This window comes from Rutilus rutilus, assembly GCF_951802725.1.
Source record: "Rutilus rutilus genome assembly, chromosome: 8".
In the NCBI taxonomy this organism is placed as follows: domain Eukaryota; kingdom Metazoa; phylum Chordata; class Actinopteri; order Cypriniformes; family Leuciscidae; genus Rutilus; species Rutilus rutilus.
This window is the reverse complement of record NC_140222.1, coordinates 24251825-24279745: the sequence shown is the minus strand read 5'-3', so window position 1 is coordinate 24279745 and position 27921 is coordinate 24251825. Positions and strand designations below refer to the sequence as shown.

General features: G+C 41.1%; 1 protein-coding gene across 2 annotated transcripts; it reads left to right on the top strand.

Moving 5' to 3' along the window:
* Positions 1-1102: 1102 nt before the first annotated feature.
* LOC311295811 (uncharacterized protein) lies at positions 1103-27580 on the top strand. Of its 2 annotated transcripts, none has more exons than XM_084417336.1 (5): positions 1103-1881; positions 2221-2326; positions 18676-19407; positions 25193-25346; positions 26941-27580. In XM_084417336.1, exons 3-5 carry the CDS (start codon positions 18781-18783, stop codon positions 27162-27164), a joined length of 1005 nt encoding a protein of 334 aa, XP_084273462.1. In that variant the 5' UTR covers positions 1103-1881; positions 2221-2326; positions 18676-18780; the 3' UTR covers positions 27165-27580. The 2 variants fall into 2 exon arrangements, with proteins under 2 accessions (XP_084273462.1, XP_084273461.1); XM_084417335.1 differs by having other exon boundaries at positions 1103-1901.
* The last annotated feature ends 341 nt before the right edge of the window (positions 27581-27921 follow it).

Genomic DNA, 27921 nt, shown 5'->3' with positions numbered 1-27921 from the left:
GATGATCCAAAGTTAAATCCAGTGATGATAATCCAGGTAGAAAGACATTCCATCCCTTTCCTTGAAAAAGGGGTCAAATATTCAACAATAGCGATAGAGACCCATTCACACTGTACAATTTTGGTCACGATTTGGTTGTCTGAGACAGAAAATCCTAAAAGATTCCTACAATCCTATAGGCCAAAATCTGTAGTCTTTGATCGCTAGTTTGACATGTTTACCAACAGCCGATTAATGAACATTGCAATCAGACTTCATTTAATTTTTCTTTGTTAGTCACCGTTTCAATCCCGCATGTAATGCAGCTCACAGTAACCCGAACTCAAACAAATGTGATGGATCGATGATGTAAAACTCGAGTCTTTTTGCTGTGTGTCCATTTTTAACATGTCTTGACTGTCGTACAATTTTCATTAGATTGACTGAGCCTTTAAAATTGACAGATAGACATCAGGGTGTAAGTATTATCAAAAGGAGGGACTTTTGCACAAAAATGGCCAAATTGATTTTATATTTGGGCCCTGATTTCTTCATTTGATCCATATTCACTTTATCTACAGATATTGAAAAAAAAACCCACCCCATTTGCATTGTACTTTATGGTTTACAGGCCATGATTTGAAGAGGAGTGGTTGAGGAACCACTGGTTGAAACCTTTGCTGTAGTTGTTCAGAATTATCGTCATTCTCTGTTAAAGTAACGCATTCTCAATCTGCTCTTGTCCACAGGCACCAGTCCGGTCCCATGTTTCAGTTGGGAAAGAAAGGAAGATCATGGGGTGAAGAGGGTGTTTGACTCACTGACCAGCTGACCAGGTGGTGGTGAGCCTAGTTGCGATTAAAGATGGAAGATATTTAAAAAACTCACTGTACTTATTACCCACAGAGAGCAAATCAACCAGTAAAGACCAAACTGTATAAAACAGTGGTTAAAATTCAGTTCCTGGCAAACCACCATCCTGGTGAGTTTAGCTTCAACCCTAATCAAACACACCTGAATCTGAAGGTGTTACGCCCCGTCTAGGGGAAAAGGGGCAACATGAAAGAGCCAACGATGTGCAAGGAATTAGAACCAAAGTTATTTATTTTCGTAGTTTGGGACATATGATTCAGGAGCTGACAAAGCCAAAATAACAAACAAAACAACCTTAAATTTAAACCTCTTTCCTAAACCTTAACCCAAAAGAAAAGAAAATGAAAATACAATCACTAAACCTATCTCCCTAACCAAAAACAGAGATTAAACAGTTTACAATAAAGAAAAGATTGGCGTCAAACTCCCTACTTTCCCAAAAATAATCAGTATTTACAATATGTACAACCAGGCAAACAAACTGAAAAGGGCAGTCCAAATCAGTGTCAGTAAACAGGCAAAGGGGTCAAATGTGCCAACTGGGCCAATGAGATGTTTAGGTACAAACAGCTTTCAAAACAAACAAACAAACAAACAAACAAACGGTAGGCTACTCACAGTCTCAATACTCTTAACACTCAAATACTCTTTACACTCAAAAACTCTTTACACTCAAATAACAAGCTCTCTGCTCAAACACAAAACCCACTCCTTCCTTTCTCTAGAGGAAGTGATGACGTGTCTTTTTAAAACACGCTGCACCAATCAGGATCGAGCAGCAATCATCGTGCAGGAACCAATCAGATGACGTTCCAATTATCCTGCAGGAATCCATCAGATGACGTTCCTAGACAGACACAGTGAGAGACTGACAAAACAACAGGGAGGCAGCAAAATACAAACCATAGGGTCGTAACAGAAGGTCTTCAGGATTAAACCTGCAGGCAGGTGTTATAGAGCTGGTTGGAGTTACACTCTGCAGGACACCGACCCTCCCGGACCAGAGTTTGACTCGTATAAGATGTTTTGGTGAAAAGAGAACTTGCTTTGTGAGGGTTATTTTAAGACGATTTTTAAGGTTATTTAAGGATGTTCTGGGGTTCTGATAAAGAGGATGTAATAAGGGGTACAAAAACTAGATAGAGCTATGTTTCTTGCATTATATTTATAACTATGATACTTGTGCAATAACTTAGGCAATAGATCCTCTAATTCAATAGATGTGCTAACTGTATATCCAACTTGATCTGCCAAGTAACAGAGAGACTACTTACTGTATTTATGAAAATGGTAGAACCAATCACGGTGATGTGTGCTAACTTTGACCATGCTTTATCTTACAGTATATAAACTTGTGTGATTCTTTAGGTGTGTGAGTCTTTCTGCTGCGACTGAGAAAGCTCCTGCTGGCCGTGAATAAACACAAAGCAAAGGAAACACTGGCATATTGTTTGTGTTACTGCTGTGCAGCAAGGTATGGCACTAAAGATTCTTGGTTCAAGTGATTGTGTCCGTAGGGGGCAAGATCCCGTCCCATTCAGATGTGGGGTGCATCCTATGGATTAAGATGTGTATTTTAAATCAGTGTGGTTCTAGCATACGTACATTTACTTATGTTTTGATAGACATTGAAATGTATATTGGTATAAAAGAGCATCTAAAATGTAAATCATTAACATATTAAAAAATGTAATGTGTACACCCATACACAAAAGAAATATATTTTCTGGATATGTTTTGGAATATATGCACATATTTGAAATTGGCCCAATAAATATATTTCATACTTATATTTCATATATTTTTGTTATATTTCAGAATATATTTCAATGTATTTTTTTCTGTACGGGTCCCCAAAAGTGTCAAAAATATATGTGGCATATATTCCAAATACATTGAAATATATTCTGAAATATATCAAAAATATATGAAATATAAGTATGAAATATATTTATTGGGCCAATTTCAAATATTTGCATATATTCCAAAACATATCCAGAAAATATATTTCAAATACAATTCTTTTGTGTATGGGCAGATATGCTATATATTTGACCATGCTAATGTATGCTAACTTTGACCATGCTTTATTCTTCAGTATACAAACTTGTGTTATTCTAAAGTGGGTGAGTAAGTGTGGTTATCGCACTTAAATTGGATATTAAAATGTATATTAACGTATAGCATCTAAAAAGTAAATAATTAACTTACAAATAACGTAAAGGTGTACAAATGTTTACAAAACCTCATGAACCTATGATCACTTAAATAAGGGAATTAATCAATTGATGTTGTTTAATTTATTATCAATTAAATTAATTTTCATTGATTATTAAATGACAATTATTGTTATCATTGCCATGACATTTGGGGTGAATTCAGGTAAAATGGGACATTTTCAATTTCAAAAAGTTTATTCACCCCTTAATGCAGTTCACACATTCACTTAATTTAAACTTAATATTTAATTCTGTTCTGTGTGAATTATGGTGCCATATTCAACTTATTTGTAATTCAGAAAATACTTTTCTGAATGTGTTGTGGCTAAAAAAAAAAAAAAAAAAGAAGAAAAAGAGAGAGAGCTCACCATAAAATACACCACAATCTCACCGTAAAATGACCATACAAGTAATACATTTTCTATGTGAGCTGTAATCCAAATCTCCAGAAACCATATGATTGCTTTGTGTGAGGAACAGACACAAATTCAAGCTTTAATCTCTCTTCATCCTCATGACTGTAACTCTGAAATTCACCCATTCTCATTAAAAAATCTTATTTTTCACCTCAAGATGCGTTACGACCAGTTTTACGACATAAGTTGGCATTTTTAAAAATTGTGATTACTCTTGTTGCTCTGTTACATCTGTTGCTCTGTTATAGGGTTGGATTAAGAAATGAGTAGCTGCTCAAAAATATCTATAATGGCAAGGCAAGGCAAGGCAAGTTTATTTATATAGCACATTTCATACACAATGGCAATTCAAAGTGCTTTACATAGAAGAAATTAAAATAATAAAAGAAATAAGAATAATTAAAACAGTTTAGAAAAATAAAATAAAATACAGTACAGTACAAACAGTCGGACGAACATTGGCACAGTGCTCATTCAGTAAATGCATAGCTAAACAGATGTGTTTTGAGTCTGGATTTGAAAGTGACTACTGTAGGAGCACATCTGATCTCCTCTGGAAGCTGGTTCCAGCTGCGGCTGGCATAATGGCTAAAAGCAGATTCGCCATGCTTAGAGTGAACCCTTGGTATTTCTAGCTGATATGATCCTAATGATCTGAGTGATCTGTTGGGTTTATATTCAGTGAGCAAATCTGCAATGTATTGAGGTCCTAGGCCATTGAATGATTTATATACCAGTAATAATACTTTAAAATCAATCCTAAATTTAACTGGGAGCCAGTGTAAAGACCTGAGGACTGGTGTGATATGTTCATATTTTCTGGTTCTGCTCAGAATCCTGGCGGCAGCGGTCTGTATGAGCTGCAACTGTCTTATGGTCTTTTTGGGAAGGCCAGTGAGGAGTCCATTACAGTAATCCACCCTGCTGGTGATGAAAGCATGCACAAGTTTCTCTAAGTCTTGTCTGGAAACTGTCATGGCGAACAAACGACAGAAGCAATAGTGCAAGTAAACTCAGTTTATTGGTAAGATGAACGTGAAGATCCGGTGATGAGTGAGGAGCTGGTGACACAAGGACTGGATGGTCAGCGAGATGTCCGTGGTGAAGTGCTGAAACCGTGAAACCCAGGTGAAGACGAAATCCGAGAAACGAGGAACAGGAACGGGAACATGAAACAGGAACGTCGACAAACTGGGATCACACACGGGAGACATCAACCAACGATCTGACAATGAGAGAAAAGTGCGGTGAGGTTTTATAGGTGGTTGAATGAGCTGCAGCTGGAGTGTTGAATGAGATCAGCTGGATCGCTGATCATCCGGAATGAGTGCCACGCCCACTCACACACGCACACACACACAGAACAACAGTTACACGAGACAAGAAGGAAGCAATGAATTTATGAACCGTGACAGTACCCCCCCCCCTAGGAACGCCTCCTGGCGTCCCTAGGCTCCCTTACCTGTCGATTGTAATCATCAATAAGGGAGTGATCCAGAATGTCTCTGGCAGGTACCCAACTTCTCGCCTCCGGACCGTAACCTTCCCAGTCCACCAAGTACTGGAATCCGCGTCCCCTCCGCCTCATGTCCAGAATACGATTTACCGAATAGGTTGGTTCCCCGTCTACGAGACGCGGCGGTGGGGGAACCGGGGCTGGCGGATTAATACGGGAATAAAACACGGGTTTAATTTTGGATACATGAAACACGGGATGAATCCTCCTGTACACTGGAGGGAGGTTGAGGCGGACTGTCACCGGACTAATGATCTTGGTGACAGTAAACGGGCCGATAAATTTAGGAGCAAGTTTATTAGAAACGGAGCGGAGCGGAATGTTCTTAGTAGAAAGCCACACTTTTTGACCAACGACGTATACGGGAGGCCTAGACCGGTGGCGATCGGCTTTGGCCTTGGTGCGCGCTCCCACCTGGAGTAGAGTCTCACGGGCTCTAGTCCAGGTGCGACGACACCTCTGGACAAATGCGTGGGCAGAGGGAACCGCGACTTCGGACTCCAGACTAGGAAACATTGGTGGCTGGTAACCTACACTACACTCAAACGGAGATAGGCCCGTAGATGACACTGGTAACGTATTGTGTGCGTACTCCACCATAGACAATTGCTGACTCCACGAGGAAGGATTCTTGGAAACCAGACATCGCAACGTTCTCTCCAAATCTTGGTTGGCTCTCTCAGTTTGCCCATTGCTCTGGGGATGAAACCCTGAGGACAGACTTACCGTCGCCCCCAATAATCTACAAAACTCTTGCCAAAATTTGGACACAAATTGGGGTCCCCTGTCGGAAACCACGTCTGTCGGGAGGCCATGTAAGCGAAAGACGTGATTAACGACGGTCAACGCTGTCTCCTTGGCTGTGGGTAATTTGGGCAAGGGAATGAAATGGGCCGCCTTCGAGAACCGGTCCACCACAGTCAAAACTACCGTGTACCCTTGAGAGGGTGGGAGGGCGGTGATAAAATCTAGCGAAATATGGGACCAGGGTCTCGAAGGGACAGGCAGCGGTTGGAGTAACCCATCTGGGGAACGATTGGAAGTCTTACCAGTGGCGCAAACTGAGCAAGCCAAAACAAAACTGTGAACATCACGAGCCATGAGAGGCCACCAGAATCGTTGCTTGACCAAAAACTTGGTTCGATTAACTCCTGGATGACAAGCCACATTGGAACAATGCCCCCACTGAATAACGTCGGACCGTAATCCCTCCGGTACAAATAAGCGGTTCGGTGGGCAACCGGCCGAGGGCGTTACCCCTTCTAAGGCTCTCTTGACCTTCGATTCGACCTCCCATACGAGTGTGGAGACAAATAGATTCTCGGGTAAAATGCACTCGGGAGTAGACGGGCGTTCGGAACGATCAAAAATTCGCGATAAAGAATCGGGTTTGATGTTCTTGGAACCCGGGCGGTACGAGAGTGTAAAATCAAAACGTCCGAAAAAAAGTGCCCACCGAGCCTGCCTGGAGTTCAATCTTTTGGCAGTTTTAATGTATTCCAAATTCTTATGGTCTGTCCAGACGATAAAAGGTACCCCCGACCCTTCTAACCAGTGACGCCATTCTTCCAATGCTAACTTGACCGCCAACAATTCTCTGTTACCAATGTCATAATTGCATTCGGCAGGAGACAAACGATGGGACAAAAACGCGCATGGGTGCATTCTATCGTCTGAGGGAGAACGCTGAGAGATCACTGCACCTACCCCCACCTCTGACGCGTCAACCTCCACCACGAACTGACGTGATGGATCAGGGGTAATCAAGATGGGAGCCGAAACAAAGCGACTCTTGAGTTTGGCAAACGCAGCCTTAGCTGCGTCTGACCACCTGAACGTAGTTCTGGGGGAGGTCAAGGCGGTCAGAGGCGAGGCTAGTTGGCTGAAGTTGCGAATGAACCGCCGGTAGAAATTGGCGAACCCCAGAAACCGCTGTAGGGCCTTACGGGAATCTGGAGTTGGCCATTCCACCACAGCCTTAACCTTCTCCGGATCCATCCGAATTCCCTCAGCCGACACAATGTACCCTAGAAAAGAAACAGACTGTGCATGAAAATCGCATTTCTCCGCCTTGACAAAAAGTCCATTCTCTAACAACCTCTGAAGCACTCGTCGGACGTGCTGCACGTGTTCCTGGAGAGAAGATGAAAAAATCAATATGTCATCCAGGTAGACATATAGAAACTGGTCGACCATATCTCGCAGCACGTCATTGACGAGTGCTTGGAAGACTGCTGGGGAGTTGGACAGCCCGAAGGGCATGACCAAGTATTCAAAGTGCCCCCTGGGGGTGTTAAAAGCAGTCTTCCACTCATCCCCCTTCCTGATGCGGACCAAATGATAAGCATTACGTAAGTCCAATTTAGTGAAGACGGACGCTCCCTGCAACCTCTCGAAGGCAGAAGACATCAACGGCAAAGGATAAGTATTCTTTACCGTGATGCTGTTCAGCCCTCGGTAATCAATGCAAGGTCGCAGAGACCCGTCCTTCTTCCCCACAAAAAAGAACCCCGCCCCCGCTGGAGAAGAGGAAGGACGGATGAACCCGGTTGCTAGAGAATCAGAAATATATTTCTCCATGGCCCCCCTCTCTGGAACAGAAAGCGAATATAACTTGCCCTTAGGCGGAGATTTACCTGGCAGTAAGTCTATCGCACAGTCATAGGGACGGTGCGGAGGAAGAGAAGCAGCCCGAGACTTACTGAACACTTCCTTCAGGTCCAGGTACTCCGTGGGCACGTTAGATAAATCCCCTGCCTCCTCCTGAAACACAGAGACAGAAACAGACGGACAGGCAGAGACAAGACAAGACTCATGACACTTGGTACTCCATTCCAACACCGTGCGCTGCTGCCAGTCTATTTTGGGATTATGTTTGATGAGCCAGGGATGTCCTAAGACTATGGGTGCGAGAGGGGAGTCCAGTATGTAGAATGACAGGGTTTCCGTATGGTTGCCTGATGTGATGAGTGTGACGGGTCCGGTGGTGAATGAAATGTTGGGTAGATCCTGGCCATTGAGTGCGCGGACTTCAATCCTGCGGGTGAGTGGTAAGAGGGGAACTTGAAATCTGTGTGCAAACGTGTAGTCCATAAAATTACCTTCTGCCCCTGAATCCACCAGTGCTTGCCCGTCGTGCTCGTGAGCTGACCATCTCAGTCTTACTGGGAGGAGCGTAGATGTTGATGAGGTCTTCTCGGCGGAGATCCCACCCGACAGTAGCCTCAGAATTACTGCCGGGCTTGCCCTTTTACCGGACATCCGAAGGCGAAGTGTCCTGCTGCTCCGCAGTAAAGGCAGAGTCCTTGGGATCTCCGCCTTTCCTTCTCCTCCCGAGTAAGCCGAGCCCGCCCAACCTGCATGGGCTCGTGATCGTAGACGGGGCTGACCGCATCCCCGCCGCTGGACCGTTGACTCTCGGCTCCTTCCGCCATTCGACCAGGCAACCTCCGTCGTTCCACACGGGATAAACGAGCGTCTACTCGAAGTGCCAGTTCTATAAGCCCATTGAGGGACGTGGGCAGGTCCAGGGCGTAGATCTCCTTCTGGATGCGGTCAGCCAGCCCATGCAGGAACATGTCCCACTGCGCCTCCTCGTTCCAATGACACTCTACCGCCAGGGTTCTGAACTCAATCGAATAATCAGAGACTGACCTCTCTCCTTGCTTGAGCTCTGCTAGGATGCGAGCCGCCTCTCTCCCGGTGCTGGCGCGGTCGAAGACCCTCTTCATCTCGGCGGAGAGTGTCTGGAACGAGGTGCAGCATGGATCTTGATTCTCCCACACCGCCGTTCCCCAGAGTGCTGCCTTCCCAGTCAAAAGCGTGAGAACGAAGGCCACCTTGGCCGATTCGCTGGAGAAGGTTCTTGGCTGCAGGGAGAAATGCATCGAACAGCGAGTCAAAAACGCTCTGCAAAAACTTGGCTCACCTGCATAAGCCTCAGGTACGGGAAGGCGCGGCTCTGACTGGGAAGCACTCTCCGGTGGTGTGGGGGGAACGGGCGGTGTGGGTGGCGCAGTGGGATTTCGCAAGATCTGTAATTGCTGGGTGAGCTCGGACACTTGTGTCACCAGCGCTTGAACTGCCCGAGCTGTGTCGTTGAGATTCTGCTCCTGCTGATCCATACGTTGTATACTTGTGTTGACAAAAGTCTCGAGAGTTGATGGGTCACTTGCTGCTTCCATAACGTGGTCAGATCGTTCTGTCATGGCGAACAAACGACAGAAGCAATAGTGCAAGTAAACTCAGTTTATTGGTAAGATGAACGTGAAGATCCGGTGATGAGTGAGGAGCTGGTGACACAAGGACTGGATGGTCAGCGAGATGTCCGTGGTGAAGTGCTGAAACCGTGAAACCCAGGTGAAGACGAAATCCGAGAAACGAGGAACAGGAACGGGAACATGAAACAGGAACGTCGACAAACTGGGATCACACACGGGAGACATCAACCAACGATCTGACAATGAGAGAAAAGTGCGGTGAGGTTTTATAGGTGGTTGAATGAGCTGCAGCTGGAGTGTTGAATGAGATCAGCTGGATCGCTGATCATCCGGAATGAGTGCCACGCCCACTCACACACGCACACACACACAGAACAACAGTTACACGAGACAAGAAGGAAGCAATGAATTTATGAACCGTGACAGAAACAAAGCATCTTATTCTTGCTATATTTTTCAGATGATAGTATGCTGATTTAGTTATTGCTTTGACATGACTACTGAAACTAAGGTCTGACTCTAGTGTCACACCAAGATTCCTGACTTGATGTTTAGTTGTTTGACCCCTAGAGTGAAGGTATGCGTTCACCTTGAGAACTTCATCTTTGTTTCCAAACGCAATGACTTCAGTTTTGTCTTTGTTTAACTGAAGAAAGTTTTGACACATCCAACTGTTAACTTCATCAATGCATTGGCACAGGGAGTCAATGGGGCTGTAATCGTTAGGCGATAGGGCTAAGTAGAGCTGTGTGTCGTCTGCATAGCTGTGGTAAGAGATTTGGTTCTTTCTCATTATTTGGCTCATTGGGAGCATATACAGGTTGAACAGGAGTGGCGCAAGAATTGAGCCTTGAGGGACTCCGCATGTCATGGATGTCCACTCAGACTTATGGTCTCCTATACTCACATAATAACCTCTCCCATCTAAGTATGACCTGAACCATTTTAGGACTATCCCAGAAAGCCCCACCCAGTTTTCCAGCCTGTCCAGAAGTATGTTGTGATCGACAGTGTCAAATGCAGCACTGAGGTCGAGTAGTACCAGCACTGATAATTTGCCTGAGTCAGTATTTAAGCGAATATCGTTTATTATCTTTATGAGCGCTGTCTCTGTGCTGTGGTGCAGTCGGAAACCAGATTGAAAATTGTCAAAGTATCCATTCGAGCATAAGAATTTGTTCAGCTGATTGAAGACAACTATTTCAATGATCTTGCCTATGAAAGGAAGATTTGAGATCGGTCTATAGTTGCTTAATATGGTCTTATCCAGATTGCTCTTTTTCAGGAGGGGCTTGACAACTGCAGTTTTTAGGGAGTTTGGAAAACTCCCAGAGAGAAGTGAAGCATTTACCACTTCTAGAAGATCTGCTTCTAAACTGTTTAACACACTTTTGAAAAACGATGTGGGAAGTGTGTCAAGAGCGCAGGTTGATGTTTTAAGGTGCTGTACGGTTTCTTCCAAAATTTTGCCATCAATTTCTTTGAAATCAGACATAGTAACTACTTTCTCAGGTGGTTTGATCTGTCTGACCCCGGCGCAAGTCAAGGATGTGCTGATCACCTTTCTGATATTGTTGATTTTCTCAGAGAAGAAAGAAGCAAACTCACTGCACTTGCTGTCTGAGAGCATTTCACTGGGAGTCTGGCTTGGGGGGTTTGTCAGTCTCTCTACAGTAGCAAAAAGAGTGCGTGTGTTGTTTAAATTGCTGTTTATAATATTTGAGAAGAAAGTCTGTCTAGCTTTGCCTAGTTCCATATTGAAAGCATGAAGGCTGTCTTTGTAGATGTTATAATGGACTACAAGTTTTGTCTTCCGCCACATGCGCTCTGCTTTTCTGCATTGTCTTTTCATATTTTGCACTGCTGTTGAGTTTCTCCAAGGTGCCTTTTGTCTGCCACTCTTCTTCCTGACTTTAACAGGAGCAATATCATCAATTACACCTTTAACTTTTGAGTTAAAAGAATCAAGGAGAAAATCAACAGAGTCAGCAGATATGCTTGGTGTTAAAGATATAGCCTTCATAAATAGGACACCAGTGTTCTCATTTAAGCATCTCTTCTTGACAGACACAGATCTAGCTTCAGTGGCAGGAGAGATCAATATATCAAAGAAAATACAGAAATGATCAGACAGTGCTACATCCTTAATAACAATCGATGAAATGTTTAGACCCTTACTGATAAGTAAATCTAGAGTGTGTCCACGATTGTGTGTGGGTCCATGTACATGCTGAGTCAGATCAAAAGTTTTTAAAACAGTTTTGATTTCTTTTGCCATATTGTTTTCTCCATTATCTATATGGATGTTAAAATCTCCAGCAATGGCAAAACAGTCAAACTCTGAGGTAATTGTTGATAACAGTTCTGTAAAGTCCTCAGCAAAGGCTGGAGAGTATTTTGGAGGCCTGTAAATAATGAAAAGTAAAATGCGTGGAGCACCTTTTAACACAATACCCAGATATTGGAAAGACAAGTAATTCCCAAATAATATTTGCTTACATTGATAAATATCTTTAAAAAGAGCAGCTAGACCCCCACCTCTCTTAACAGCTCTGCAGACACTCATAAAAGTAAAGTTAGGAGGGGCTGCTTCATTGAGGATTGTTGCACTGAAGCTGTCTTCTAGCCAGATTTAATTTAGAAGCATAAAATCCAGGTTGTTTGTGGTTATTAAGTCGTTGACTAGAAGTGATTTATTTTTAAGTGAGCGAATGTTTAAAAGAGCTAACTTGACAGTCTTACTTTTCCCCACAGCAATATTAGTTTGACGTGTAATAGGCACCAGATTAGTTGGGTTTGCTGTACGGCTATTGAAGGCCTTAGACTTTCTATCATGTCAAAGAACAGCAATAGAGAAAGATACAGGCACACTGGGTTCCCGCTTGTTTTGTAAACATTTGAGAAAGTTACTGTTATCAAAACGGGGACCCGACACATATCACTGAGAGCTGGTATCAGTTGTTTTTGGTTCACCTCGAGCAGAAGGAGGAGGGTGTGGGCCCTGGCGTTGTGGCAGAGGCCGAAGAGCTCTCACAGGAGGAGGGGGAGGGCGAGCTGGGCCCGCAGGCTTTGGTGGTAGTGGTGCCTGTCTTTTTTTAGTTGGTATCTGGGGGCTTGCAGCAAAAGAGTGGGATAGTCTGGTTCCAGCATGCACCAGTTCTTCCATTTTCTGTGAGAAGCACAGTAGTGGCATTGCAGGGGAGAGGGAGAAAGTGTCTGGTGAAAGGGGCTGTTGCTCTGGTGTTATAGGAGGCTGTAATATGCTGTCCTGGCTTCCCTGGCTGTTTTCCAGGAAGTCGTCCTTGGGTGCTGAATCTTCAAGCAGTTCTGATATGGCTGTCTGTGGTGAGCTCTGTGTGCAGGGCTCAGCTGAGATTGTGTCCGTGAGCAGAGGTTGTTGTGGCGGAGTGGTGTTATCATGTCCATTTTGCTGCTGATGTGAAGTCCTGTGGTCATTCATACTGTGTCCAGGTGTGTGTGTGCCGTTCAGATTGAGTGGATTGGCACAAACCGCAGAAGGATGATTTAGGGAGAAGTAGATATTGTCCTTTAACACTCTTGAACCAAGTTTGTTTGGGTGATGGCCGTCCCGATGAAACAGTTGTCGTTGACTCCAGAAAAGATTGAAATTGTCAATGAAGTTCACTGCTTTTATATTGCAGGTTTTTTGCAGCCATGTATTAAGCCCAAGCAACCGTGAAAACCTGTTTGTTCCTCTTGCTGGTAGTGGTCCACTGATGAATGTTTGAACTTTCAGTCTTTTAAGTGTTTCAAAAAGTTCATTGAAATCCTTCTTAAGGAGTTCTGACTGCTCTTTATGAATATCATTCTTCCCCACATGTATGATGAGTCGATTTGCAGTCTTATGTTTCATCAGAATGTTCTGAAGTTCCCTGTTTATATCAGAAGTTGTTGCTTGTGGAAGGCAGCACGTAGTTGTATCCCTGCTGCTAATGTTTCTGATTATGGAGTCCCCCACTATCAGAGTCCTGGGCTCAGCTGCGCTCTGAGCTGAGTGCCGCTGTCTGCTCGACTTTGAGCGCCAGTTAGCATCGGTGTTAGCTACTGTCCTATTCAGTCTGTGTTCGATCACATTCATCACATTTGTGGATTCCTCATTTACATTCATTAGTACTTCAAATCTGTTCTCAAGATGTATAGGCAGTGGTAGCAGACCAGTGTTTGCAATCCTTGTCAGAGCTGTATCTGGGGTAGAGGATGCTACTGCGGTAATATGTGATGCTCGTGACAATCTGATGTCTCGAGTGCCTTTGGGTTTAGCTCCCTGTTTGTGCCATCGATTAGTAAGTCGATCGGCTTGTTTCTCTACCTGTCGAGGAGTACTAGTTTCATGGGACTCACCGGTATGCTGAGGGTGTCCATGACGAAGCTTTGTTGTGTGCTCCGTCTGGTTTGGTGGTCCCGTAAGTAACTTTGTTTCTAGAACTGCAATCCTTTGTAAAAGTCTGTGGCAGTTAGTGCAGCAAGTAGATTCCAGAAGAGGCATTTTCTCTTATCCTTGTAGGCAGTTGTGTTTTCCTTTCCCGGAATGTAAGCTGGTCGGGTAAAAGAATTCTCAGTTTTTGTAGTAATCCAAACTTTGTCGTATGAGCACTGTGCTGATTTGCTGAAGTTAAAATTAGGTGATAAAAGGAAATAAAATATAGAAAAAATAGGAGATAAAATGTAAAAGCGATAGAGCAAAGCGCGGAGCAGTAAGCAAGAGCGTCCGAACAGTAGCTGAGCAGGAAGTCGCATTAAGTGCGTTCTAAATGGCTACATAATGACACACTAGTGCACTGCTAACTCCAAAGTCCCACTTCAAGGGCTCTGTCTGCCCTTCGGAAAAAACAATTCCATCTGCCCTACGAAGGGAGCAGGGCATAGGGATGCTCACGAGCAATAAGCACGTCTCAGCTGAGTTCGTCACTTATTTGGTTCCCCTGGAAACATTTCTGTTGTGGCCTATGCTATTTGCAGCGCGTTTCTGTATTTGGTTGTGTTGTGAGTATTTGGAGCACACGTGTGTTGTGAAACTGATGAAGATGTTTTCTTAATTTGCATGTGTTTTTTTTGTTTTTTTTGCATGTGTTTTTTCTATTTGCATGTGTTTTCTCCAGCTTCTGCGCGTTTAGCTCTCTCGGCCACCGTATATAACAAACAGGAGCAGCATCAAACATTTGCCAGTTGTTTGGTGTACATTTGTGATCTTTACTGAAAACCATTCAAAACCACTTTTCCATTACGCATTAGAGTTGATGTAGCCTACTTAAAAATAAACAAAGTGCTTTCTCTGAACAACTTGTTCATTGCTGAACAAATCAAGCTCAAGCTCACAAGATTATTGTTGTGTTACAGGTAAGTGCAGTAAGTTTCTTCTGTTATTTTTCGAGAATAAGCTATCCTGGCATTGCAAAACATGTCATTATAAACAGAGTTTTTGATTTCGGGTGATTTCTGTGATAGTCATGTCTACTGTTCCTAAAGGTTAAATACAATCAAGTGGAACTTTTTTTGGAGCATATATTTACAGCCAGAATCAAACCCAATTGATAAATAAATGTACTAAAATGTATTTGACAAACATTCATTTTATGCTAAGTATAGGTCATATCTTTTTTTTTTTTTTATCGGACTTCTCACTTAACCTTCTTTGCTTTCAATTATGAAATTATTCAAATGAAAACATTAAAATTATCTTACCTGGACTTACTTTTCAAAATTAGTAATAAAAAAATTGCTCTTGACAATTTTGAAAAAAAAAAAAAGGCCTGGGCTAGGCCTATGATATTAGACTACATAGCCTATAATAAAAGATAATAAATTTCAAACATGAACCAAACATATTTTATTCAAAGATCACCAGTCTGTCATTATTCTTTAGCCTGCCAAAAAAACAAACAAACAAAAAAAGAAAAACAACAACAACAATGTAATTAGAAAAAAATGACATTGTGAAAAAAAAAACAATGACTGTTGTAACAGTGTGTAAATCAGACCTTTCAGGCTATTGCCTAACGCAGTATGGCATAAAGCCTTATGGCATTTTTTTTTTTTTTTACAACTGAATTTTCGGTCATTAAATAAGAAAACTAAATTATTGTGTAGATGAATTTATTTTGTGCAACCCGACATCAGACATTAGGCCGAAGTATTTTTTGCACACAGTGCCGCGACCAATCAATCACTCCTTTACGACTGGCTGCCTTCACATACACTGTCCTCACGGCTGCTGCAACGCGCTCGCTTATGCATATCTAAATTCGCGCCTATATGGTATCTTCATAGAACTTCAAAAAAAAAAAAAAAAAGAAGATGCTGCAGCCAATGAGCAGCCGGTAGGGATGGCTGCAGGACGACGCAACCTCCAAGGACAGTTTTTAATGATTTATCAGACAATAACTACTCAAGATTTTGCTTTAGTATAATTTTCGGGACAATTAGGGCCGGATTCGGGACAACAGCTTAAATTTCGGGACTGTCCCGAATTTTTCGGGACGTCTGATCAGCCTAGTTTAATATGTTTTGCTCCAAAATCACAATACATGTCAGTCGTGTTTGAAATTACTTCTGTGGTTTCATGGTGCTTCTTAACACAAAGTGAGTATATATTATTTTATTAAATTATATCATTAAGGCTATGTTGATTAGCATTGCACTAAAGGGATAGTTCACCCAAAAATGAAACTCACCCTCAAGTCTAGGTGTCATACCTAGGTGTATGACATTCTTCTTTCAGAAGAATACAATAGGAGTTAAATAAAAAAATGTCCCGGCTCTTCCAAGCTCTATGGGAGTGAATCAGTATAATGCATTAAGAAATGTTAGCATTTCAGAGCGTCCCTGAGGACACAGGTTTTGTGACATCATCACGTACAATAGAAGTCCCATTTCATTGGCTAGGCACCAACCAATAAAATGGCTCCTTTGAACACCCCCGCATTGTATTTATTGTACAAGTTCTCAAATTCACATATATGTGCTCTCGAGTTTTGCTACTCTTTTACCTTCATAGAGCTTCCACGTGCGTCATACGCTGTGTGTCTGGTCTGGGGTTAGTCTTCCACCGTTGAAGACTTGTGGAATATAGTGATTATAGTTTCTAAAGTTTTAAATATGGGTATTTTCCTTACACAAATGCATGGCTTCACTTCAGAAGGCCTTTATTAACCCCCTAGAGTAAAAGTGGAGCACTTTTATCATGGATGGATGCACTTTTTTGGGCTTCAAATTTTCTCCAGCCATTCACTGCCATTATAAAGCTCTGAAGCATCAGGGTGTTTATTAATATAACTCTGATTGTATTCGTCTGAAAGAAGAATGTCATATACACCTAGGATGACTTGAGGGTGAGTAAATCATGTGCTAATTTTCATTGTTGGGTGAACTATCCCTTTAAAGACATACATCATTCTTATGAAAATACCTGAGATTGCTTGATGAACTCATATATATTATCGCTAGCACCTGTTTGTCTTCATTTGTCTCCTGAAACATCATTTAATACTTCTATGAATCTCACTTGTGGACTTTCTGCACGAGGTATGAATCAGTGTGTACTGGGCTTCCAGTATGAATGAAACGGATGACATGTGAGTGTTTAGCGCGCCATATCACTATCATCTCCCCATTTTGGGTATAAATAGAAAAATAATTCTAAAGTAGTGTAACATACTTGAGAAGTTTTTAAGCAAACTACTTATTTACTCTTACTTGAGTCATTCAGTACTTACTTGTACTCAAGTAAATTATTACTAAAGTAGCCAAAAATTTTTTATAACTTTTTCCACCACTGTAAGAAAGTTTTTTCTTGGTTAATGTGAACGTTAAAGGAACATTCCACTCACTCATTTTGAAAATGTTATTAACGGGGTTTTTTTTTTTTTTAAATAAAATGGCATGAAATTACATGTATAGGCAAAAACAATAGGATTTTTTTAATTAAAATTTATAATGAAACACCATTTTACTTTATGCAATATGTGGGTAAAATGCCCATAAATTAATATTCCAATTCATTTCAATTTATCTATACACTGTATCTAATTTGCATATTAATGTGTTCTTGGGACAACATGTAATGAAAAAAAGAAGTGTAATAATGGAGTAATAATTGTCAAAATTTTAATAATAATATCTAATATCTCATAGGAATATTGATGTAAAATTCCTTTCCTTATTCACTTGTTGTGTCTCCCAAAATGCCCGATAAACATAATTTAAGTCCTGGTGTCCACTACAGTGGACGTATGAAATCAGTGACCTCATATTTTGATTTGAAACCCCATAACATTTTCCTGAGATGTTGATTTATGAAATACAATTTGAAAAGTAGTCCGAGTGGCTTAGTGGCGTAGTCCGAGTAGTTACAGTTACAATATATTATCATATTTCCATAAGAGTGCTACATTTGATCACTAAATTAATGTCAGTCATCTTTAAAGACCAATGAGAAGTTGTTTTCATAGTAAAACCTCCAAACATTTGGTATCTCTGAAAAGCCCTGAATGTGCTCTTTACAGAACATCCAGACTTACTAAAATAGACTTTTGTCACTAAAATATAATGTCCACTATATTGGACAAAAATCTTTTCCTGGGTCCCACAAATGCACATATACTGTCGAATGAGTTTAACTTTTCTGAACCTGGAATATTCCTTTAAGACTTGAATAGTTTGTTGTATTTTCTTACATTTATGGCTGTATATCTGCATATAATTGCATGCTGTTCTAACTGAAAAGTATCAATACTCAAAACCCTGATCAGCAATGCAGGTTGATGATGAAACTTAGCCAAGACAGACATCAAATGCAAGTTTCTGGGCCGTGATTCTATTTTCCTCTTCACTGTCGTTATTCTATCAGAGTAGCAATAGCCAATAAAATGCTGAAAGTGCACATTTTACTGACGTGTGTATTTGAATTTTATTTCGGACTGGAAGAAAGAAAGCACACTTGTGTTTTTTTAATCACATTTCTTATGGCTTTTTAACTGAAAACACAGAAAGCCACTTTATTTCCTGATTATGCTGTTTACTGTTATCCTGTAAATGTTGATGCAAAGGCAGAAAGATGCTCTAACACCACATCACAACAGACGAGCTGAAACAAGAGTAAGTCATTAACTATAATAAATAGACAAACACCATCTTACTAAACTAATAACACAAACAGTCTAACTTTTCACATTGTTATTGAAGCCATTGAGTTATCAATCATTCAGTGCAGTCTGAAAAATACAGAATACAAACTTTTTCTTGCAACTTTAGGTCAGAGAAAAGTTCATTTCTTTTTTACAGAAACTGTTTTGTACAGGGTTTTTTTTTTGTGTTGTTTTTTTTTAAAGAATTTTTTAAAGTGCAAATAGGTTCTTTTTTAAACATATATTTGTACCCAGAACTATATGATTTCATTTCTGATGCAAATATCATTATATTCTTCTTTGTTAAAGGGCATCTGTCCACCAGTTAAAGATCTTGTGACCTGGACTACAGACATTTTCACAGACTACAAGAGACAGAAGCAGCTTAAAGCATCATCAAACTTCCCTCAGAAGATGAAGAGGGAAATAGAACTATTAGGGAAAACATATACATTTCTGAAACAATCTCCAGTATTCAGCTCTTTCCCATTGAGCTTACTGTTAATTGGATTTGAGGAGATGATGGAAAAACTAGTTTTTAAATGCCCATGCAAAGATGAGCAGAATATATATCTAACAGTGTCCATGTTCATTGGACCTGCTCTTTTTATTTTAGCTTTAATGAATCTTGTTTTAAGGCCTTTTAAATGTGGAGGCAGTAGTTGGTGTGCAGTAGCAAATGATGATACTCCGCAGAACACGACAAATGCTCATCAGAACTCTGATGCTCCGCAGGACTCTGATGCTCTGCAGGACTCTGATGCTCCGCAGGACTCTGATGCTCCGCAGGACTCTGATGCTCCGCAGGACTCTGATGCTCCGCAGAGCTTCCCCAAAGCTTTTGCATCTTGTCTGATTCCACCTGTAATGTGGATCTTCATCTTGTTACTTGATGGAGATTATGTTGCTTGTGGCAGGACTGGATGGAAGGGAGATTATGTTTTTGATGCGGAGCTCAACAGGTCTTGGTGTAAACCTACAGAAGTGTTCAATGAGACAGAGCTACGAGATTTGACTCAAAAATATGTTCATGATTCTCAGGTAAATATCTTGTTCTATATGAGCTGTTCTTGATATTGTTATGCCATAATGTATAATTCGTTTTTTCTACTTACCATAAATGTCAGAAAGGAAAAGGATAGTTAAGTTCCCTTATGTATTCCTGTGCTCATAAATCATATAATGGGATAGTTCACCCAAAATGAAAATTCTGTAACACTTTACAATAAGGTTCATTAGTTAAATCAGTTAACTACTGTACCTTAGTTAACATAAACTAAGAATGAACAATACTTCTACAGCATTAATTCATCTTAGTTAATATTAATTTCAACATTTACTAATACATTATTAAAATCAAAGGTTGTATTTGTTAACATTAGTTGATGCACCGTGAACTAACATGAACAAAGATGAATAAATACTGTAACAAATGTATTGGTCATTGTTAGTTAATACATTAACTAATGTTAACTAATGAAACTTAATGTAAAGTGTTACCAAAAAATCATTATCATTGACTCATCCATCATGTCGTTTCAAACCTCCATGACTTACGTTCTTCTGTGGAACACAAAATTATTTTGAATAATGTTGGGAACCACTGTAGTATATTGGCTTCCACTGTATGGACAAAAACATCCATATCTAAACCTGACAAATTAGAATTAATAAAGAAAAAAAGTCATACAGGTTTAAAATGACAGGAAGGTTGAGAAGCCTATACAATGACAGAATTGTAATTTTTGGATAAACTATCGCATAAAGGCAGACGCTAGCTCTGTTGCTGGTACTATTTACACCCATTTAAACCCACAACAAACCTATTGTCACAGTTATGTTCAGTTTGTCTTAGTATCCATGGACTTTTAGTTTGTTTTCATTCACATCATGGCTTCTTCCAAAAACTGATAAATGCTGCCTTCGGAGGACACATTCCAAGGTCGGAAGGCATCAAGGCATGTCTGAATGCAATGTTAGTTTCACTTCCTGTCTCCTGAGATACATTCATCTGATCGAATTTTGAAGGCAGATTTTTTTTATCGATAATTAAACCATTACGCTGCCTCAGAAGTCTGTCCGAAATCCTGCAAAGTCATCGCCTGATAGGGCAGCGAGACAGCAAGTCACCTGCTTACATCGGACCCAGCCCATGTGCGCCTTTGTTTGATATTCCCGCCACTCCTTTGTTTCTATGGTTACTGTTATTAGTTCATTATTTTCAGGTGCACGTCATTAATTACCTTTAATTGTGTCACTATTTAGGTTCTTCCCTCACAGTCCTTCAATGTTCAGTCTAAGTTACATTTAATGTGTGTTGCCCTGCCTATCTGATTATTATTTGTATTATCCTCATTAAACTTCGTACTGGAAATGTATTCTTCATCGTCTTCTGCCTTCATGCAACCACCCGTGACAGAAGACTGAGCCTTTAACAATGGATTATGAAGCGTTTTACTGCATTGGCTCAGGAGAGCACTGATATTTTGTTTTTCACGGAGGGCTTTTGCCGTCTTGCTGTCACCTGACCTTACAACGACAAGACCCTGAAGTTACTGTTCTGGATTGGGGCAAATTACCATCATCCCATTGACCTCCGAGACACCACTGGATAATGACTTATTTCCAGTTCAGTCCAGTGGTGTCTGGGAGGTCAATAAGATGATGGTAATCCATCCCATTGATGGATCTGGAGAGCATCCTTCCCTGATCCAAGACACAGCCAGACCCAGAGCTCGAACCACCACCTTCGACCGCAGAAGAACCGTGTGTGCCCCCCACAGACAGAGAGCTCCCACCCACTGTGACGCATCAGCCAGAGCCAGAGGAGAAGAGAACAGAGCTGGCCCTCACCCCAGAAGCTGAGCTCCACAGTGAGTCTGACCAGGGGTGTGAGCCCACGAAATCAGTAGATGTATTGACTCCCACCCTATCCCACCTGGTACCTTCATCACTATTTTTTTAGACAACACAAGTGTCTAAGACCCTTGAGATCTTAGGTGATCTATGACCTATTCTTTTCATCAAACTACATGGTTTGTGTCATTCTGACGAGATTCTTCCTGCCACTATCACCGCAAAGCTCAGCCAGTCCTACAGCCATGCACCATCTCGTGATGTCGAGCCGCAGGCTGTGCATCCACCAGCAGCACCAATGCGAGAAGATCCTGTGGATTCGCCTCCGGCCTCTTACCTCTTCCCTTCATCTTAACCTGTCAGCTCTGGTGTGTCTCCTCCCACCTTCGGCTCCACCGGAGAACCTCGGCCTTGCAGCTCCACTGGGTTCCCTCGTCCTGCCGGCTCCCCCTTGATCAGTCGTCACTCTACTTTCACTACGGACTTACGGGCTGTCTGCTGTGCTTCGTCCCTTCACCCCTACAGCTACAGCGGGTTCTTCCTTCCCCTCGGCAACGCCTCTGTCTTCCGTCGAACCAGCTACGTCTCAGACCTCACGTATTCTGGCTCCGCCTCTGACCATCGTTGCTGCGTCATCGCAGAGGTCTCTAGTGCCAGCAATGTCGTTCATTTCCATCAGCTCTCCGTATGCGCCCATGGATCCATCTGCCTGGTCTCCTATGGATCATTCCTCAGCTGTTGTCAGCCACTACACCATCTTGGCTCCTCCCTCCCTCGACTCCGCTGGATCTGTCAGCACTGGTGAGCTCTGGGTCTGTGCCAGCGGACTATCTCCACCTTTACCACCAGGGGATCGTCGTCTACTAACCACCCCATCGCCACTGCCTGCTCTCACCATCCCTTCGCCATCTCCTCGCCCCCCTCCAAAACCCCCTCCATCCCTCCCCCTTGTCCTCATGTGTTACGGCACCTTGCCGAAGGGGGGTGTACTGTCACAGTTATGTTCAGTTTTTCTTAGTATTCATGGGTGCAACTGCCTTTGACATATATACAGGCATATATACATCTAACAGTATTATATAAATATTTAATTGTTGCTTAAAGGGATAGTTCACCCAAAAATGAAAATTAGCCCATGATTTACTCACCATCAAGTCATCCAAGGTGTATATGACATTCTTCTTTCAGACGTATACAATCGGAGTTATATAAAAAAAAAAAATGTCTTGGCTCTTCCAAGCTTTATAACGGCAGTGAATGGTTGTTTCTGTTTTGAGATCCTTAAAAATCCATAAAAGTGCATCCATCCATCATAAAAGTGCTCCACACGGCTCCGGGGGGTTAATAAATGCCTTCTGAAGCGAAGCGTTTGTGTAAGAAAAATATTCATATTTAAAACTTTATAAAGGAAAATAACTAGCAAAATAACAAAACATATGTTAAAATAACAAACATAAGGATTCAACTTAAGCCTAAAGTGCAACTTCTGTGAGCAATGCTATGTACTGCTCATATTTACGATACACCATGACTAGGGTTGGGAACCGAATAAGAACTAGGGTTCTTATCCAGAACCGGTAGTGTTTTTTGAAAAATACCGGAACCGTGCAAAATTCCTACGTTTTGGTTTCTAAAACCGGTTCTGGGCTGATGTGTGGGCGAAGTGCTGGGAGCTTATATATTAAAATAGTAATGAAAGCACTCGCGCTTCTCATATACGTTTTGAGAGAGAGAGAGAGAGAGAGGATCTCGATTTAAACACCCACGCGATCTTATTCCTAAATAACAAAAACTTCACACTGGAACATTCAAATCTGTTTGCACTGTCGCTGAGAGAGCAGCTGTCAATATGAAACAGCTTTACTTTCACAATCTTTTCAACAACACAGTATCGGTATTTCGGTGTTACAAATATTCAAATGATCACAGAAGTACTGAAATAAAAGTTTATAGTTCGAGAATAAACACTGATGCCTACGGTAGCAACCAAAACAGAGTAAATCACCTTTTGAAAGTCGCTTCAAATAACGAAAATTCGCTTCAGAATTTACTAAATGTATATAATGAGCGACTACATCATGAATGCTTTTTTTCAAACCATGTTTTTGTCTTACCCTGAATCACTACGGTAAGCCTGTAATAAGCATTTATACTCAGACTACTTTACGCCAGCACCGCTGCGGAGTAATTATAAACATAGAGAAGTAGCTCCGGCTACAATGTTCTTCCGCAAGACGCATGCAGTTCTGTTTATTTAAAGGGATACTTCACCTCTGGAAAGATGAATGTGTATTTAAAATGGGTCATTTATGTAGAAGATGTGAAATGTGAAATTATTTTTGAATTTGGAGCTTTCTAGACTGAGAAAAGCCAGAAAATGTATTTTTGGCTGATGTGAATGAAAGACAACAACTCCCAGAATGCACTTGCTTCGCTGCCCTAGGAGGCCACTCCCAAACCACGCCTACCGGTAAGAGAGCGCAGCAGTTAAACAACAAGGCTTAGCTACTAGTGAGTCTCCGTGACGACTCGAGTCTGCCCGGGATTTCGAGATCGCCCAAAATGTCCGGGATTCGGCTTTTGCGTTCTTTTTCGCCATTCATTATGTTTACTGTGGCGAGCAGGACGAGACTGAGGGCCGTGGGAGAACGATGAGAGGCCGGTGGCGTGATTACCGATGAGCAGGACGCGCTGCAGTCAAAGTCTGTGAGACGCACCGGTCTCGTATCTCTCACGGAGGAGCGGGAATTTTCTTAGCAATGTTAAAACGCACATCAACCGATCACTTGTTTAGCGTTCATGTAAACACTACATTCAGATTCAGCAATCAGAATGAATTCAGTTAGATTGAAATAAAAGGTGTGCATGTAAACAATGAATGGCGACTGCAGAAAGCAAAAGCCGAATCCCGGACATTTTGGACGTTCTCGACGGCCGGACATGTCCAGGAAAAAGAGGATGGTAACCCCTATTACTCAGCTTTCTCCACAGAACAAGAGTCTGCTAGCTTAGCTTCCAAAGAAAGACGGCTGACACTGTGTATATTCTGTGAGTGAGATCCCACCCTCTATGGGCGGGTTGAAAACATGCGAGACAGCCCCTACTACTGGCTGTAGTCTTTAGCCTCTGGCCAAAAAATCCTCCAATGACGCAAAATGACGATTTTTGCGTCATCGGAGGGTTTTTTTCCAGACAAAAAAATACATTAATCTCTCATCTCAGGGGGATATGAGGGTAGAAAGCACAGTAATTCAAAAATACTACAGGTTTTCTACTACTACAAAGCTTTCCTTCAGAAAAATGTATTATGTTTGCAAAAAATTGCTAAATAATATGTTGAATTTGTTGACATTACCAGTCTGTTAAACTCATTTGACAAGTATAAGAAATAAACACAAAAAGGATTGTGCATTTTCCCCTTACTACAATTTTTTTTTTTTTTTTATTAGTTGTTTTAACAATTTGTATTGAATGGGAACCGGAACCGAAACCGGAATCGTTTGGCGGAACCGGAATCGGAACCGGAACCGGAACCGGAACCGGAAAACGTCTTACGATTCCCAACCCTAACCATGACACACTATGCTACTTCCGACGTCATAAGTTGTGCTTTAGTCAGGTAGACTGCACTTTAAAAAGTAGACTGCGTATGTTTGTAGAATTTTACTTCGTAACATGTTAAATATTATTTTTAATTTGTTTTAACTCATCCCTTCGCTTCAGAAGGAATTATTAGCCCCTCAGAGCCATGTGGAGCACTTTTATGATGGATGGATGCACTTTTGTGGACTTCAAAACAGAAACAGTCATTCACTGCCATTATAAAGCTTGTATGAGCCAGTGCATTTTTTAATAGAACTCTAATTGTATTCGTCTGAAAGAAGAATGTCATACACACCTAGGATGACTTGAGGGTGAGTAAATCATGGGCTAATGTTCACTTTTGGGTGATTATTATTATTTTTTTCAGTTCGCAGGTTATGTCATGATCTGCGTCTTGAGTGCTTTGTGGATTATCGTAGTGGCTATATATGACAGCTGCATAACTGGTAAATGTGACTGCTGCCCAAGTCGACTGTTACTCTGCTATGGACGAACAGCAGTGAAACAGAACGAGGGACAAGGTAGGAGACAATTTCAAGAACAGTGGAGAGAATCAAACACTGTGCTACTTCGATCTTAGCCTGTTACTTCTAGCAAGGCACAGATATTATGTTTAACAGAAATGAACAAATATTTTAATATTTTATCGCTTCTTCCCAGTGAAGAAAAAAATAACCCACGTGCTGTAACACAAGCAATGCTATAAGAATGTAGAAAAAATAGGTTGTTGAATTATTGGATTAAGTCTAAAAAGACTAGTATAGCCTATATGTCTGTGGGTGTTTATGTGTACTTGCTCTGGTTAATTTGATAAATATGTGATTGGTAATTGTAGCATCAAGGCATATGTGTGTGTGGTCCTGGTAAACCATATGTTATGGGGACAAAAGTATTTTTGTTAAACTTTTGGTAAAAAAAAAAAAAACAATTCAACTTTAGAAAAAACTTGTATACTACAAGATCATCAAATTAACATTTTTTTTTTTTTTTTTTTTTACTACTGAACAGCCCATTAAGTTATTTGAACTTAAGTCTTCTTAAATATAAGTTTTTTTTTTTTTTACACTAATATAACTTTATAAATATATTTATGACAATAAGTATGGTTGACACCTAATGCTACTCCATACATACAGTACCCAAGTCCGAACTGACCTGAGCATGAAATGTGTAACTTTTTTTAAAGGTTATATCTTAATAAATTACCTTAATATATATATAAAAAACTTGCATTTCTTTTTCGAAAAGTTATGTACCTTATCTCTTTAAAAACGACCTGAATCTGTTAAACTAGGTTTATACTCGACGCGTCCGCACGAGCGCGAAGGTGCGCGCGACAAAAATGACGTCATTGCCGTGTGGGCGGTCGTGCGCGATGGGTGCGCAAGACCCCATTTCGCCTTGGCGGTGTGCACGGCTTTTCTTTTTTTTTTTTGGCTCCGCATCTGAAGATGAACGACTTCGAGCCGAATCTGGCCAAGCTCTAACTTCTCACCACACCGGCACCCAGTTTGCACGTCTAAATTAGTTGCTTACATTTAGAAAATGAGCATACAATAGCATAAAAAGTATTTTTAATGAACATAAAGGTCCACGTTTAATAAAAATGTTCACGAAACTTAATGAAATGTTTAGTGAAATTAGAACATATGTAAGAGATTGTTAATTTTGTTATATTGTATACACATTCTCATATCCATATATTTTGTTTTATTGTCAGGAGTAATAATCTCAGGGTTTACTGGGTTTTACATGATTCTTTTTGTAGTGTGGTATTGGTGGTGGTGTACTTCAATAAACATTGTCACGTGTGTATAGCTTTCTTCTTCTCACCATTGATTCCTGATGGTTAAGAGGACAATTACTTGAGTCGCCCTCTGTCGTTTCACAGAATAGTACAACGGCGAGCATGTCGAGTATAAATGCCTCGTCCGTTTGGGGAGGTGTGCGCGCAGTGTGCGGAGACTCGCGCTGCAGAGCCAGGCGAAAGTATAAACAAGGCTTTATGAGGGTTAAACCTAAATTTAAAACTTAAATACAATGAACTGGAAATGGCTGGAAATGATTATGCTATATTTAATACAATTTTAATATTTACGATTATTTTCCTGTCAGGGAGTTCTGCTCCAACGGGACCGCCTGAGCCAAGGAGTTCTGCTCCAACGGGACAGCCTGAGCCAGGGAGTTCGGCTCCAACGGGACCGCCTGAGCCAGGGAGTTCTGCTCCAACGGGACCGCCTGAGCCAGGGAGTTCTGCTCCAACGGGAGAGAGACCGGACAACAGGTTGAGACAACAGGGGTCAGAGAGATCTGATACAATAGAATTAAAAAAATATTGAGCAGAAGTAGAAGTACTGGAAAACAATATGACCCAAGTCAGAGTAAAACTACTGAAAAACTACTAAAGTTACTACGTTCCAAAGTACTTTATATTTTTCCATTTTTATCCAAAATGAGGTGATGTTAACAATACGGATCGTTAAACACTCATTTTATTTCTGGTTCATTCATCCTGGAGGCCAGAGGGCGCCCTTATATTAAATCCTTTATATGGACATCAGATATGGCTATAGCTACATGATAGACACGTTTTGACTAATGAAACATGAAGACAATATGATTGCAATGATCTGTGTTTATTGGTCTTCTTCAAGCCATCACAGATATTTTCGTAAGAATGATATATATATATATATATATATATATATATATATATATATATATATATATATATATAATGCAAAGCTAATCGACATAGCCTGTATCAGAGTATATCATTTTTGTGTTAAAGGATTAGTTCAATTCAGAATTAAAATTTCCTGATGATTTACTCACCCCAGCGTCATCCAAGATATTCATGTATTTCTTTCTTCAGTCGAAAAGAAATGAAGGTTTTTGAGGAAAACATTCCAGGATTTTTCTCCATAATTGTGAACTTCAATGGGGTACGACGGGTTGAAGGTCCAAATTGCAGTTTTAGTGCAGCTTCAAAGAGCTCTACACAATCCCAGCTGAGGAATAAGAGTTTAATCTATGAAACCATCTGTCATTTAAAAAAAAAAAAAAAAAAAAAAAAGCTCATCAAAAATAAAAGTA

Excerpts from the sequence above, each read along its gene's own strand:
- LOC311295811 (XM_084417336.1), top strand. The coding sequence starts at position 18,781 with ATGAAGAGGGAAATAGAACTATTAGGGAAAACATATACATTTCTGAAA. Across the intron at positions 19,408-25,192 it reads AATATGTTCATGATTCTCAG|TTCGCAGGTTATGTCATGAT; the intron begins GTAAATATCTTG and ends TATTTTTTTCAG. Across the intron at positions 25,347-26,940 it reads GAAACAGAACGAGGGACAAG|GGAGTTCTGCTCCAACGGGA; the intron begins GTAGGAGACAAT and ends TTTTCCTGTCAG.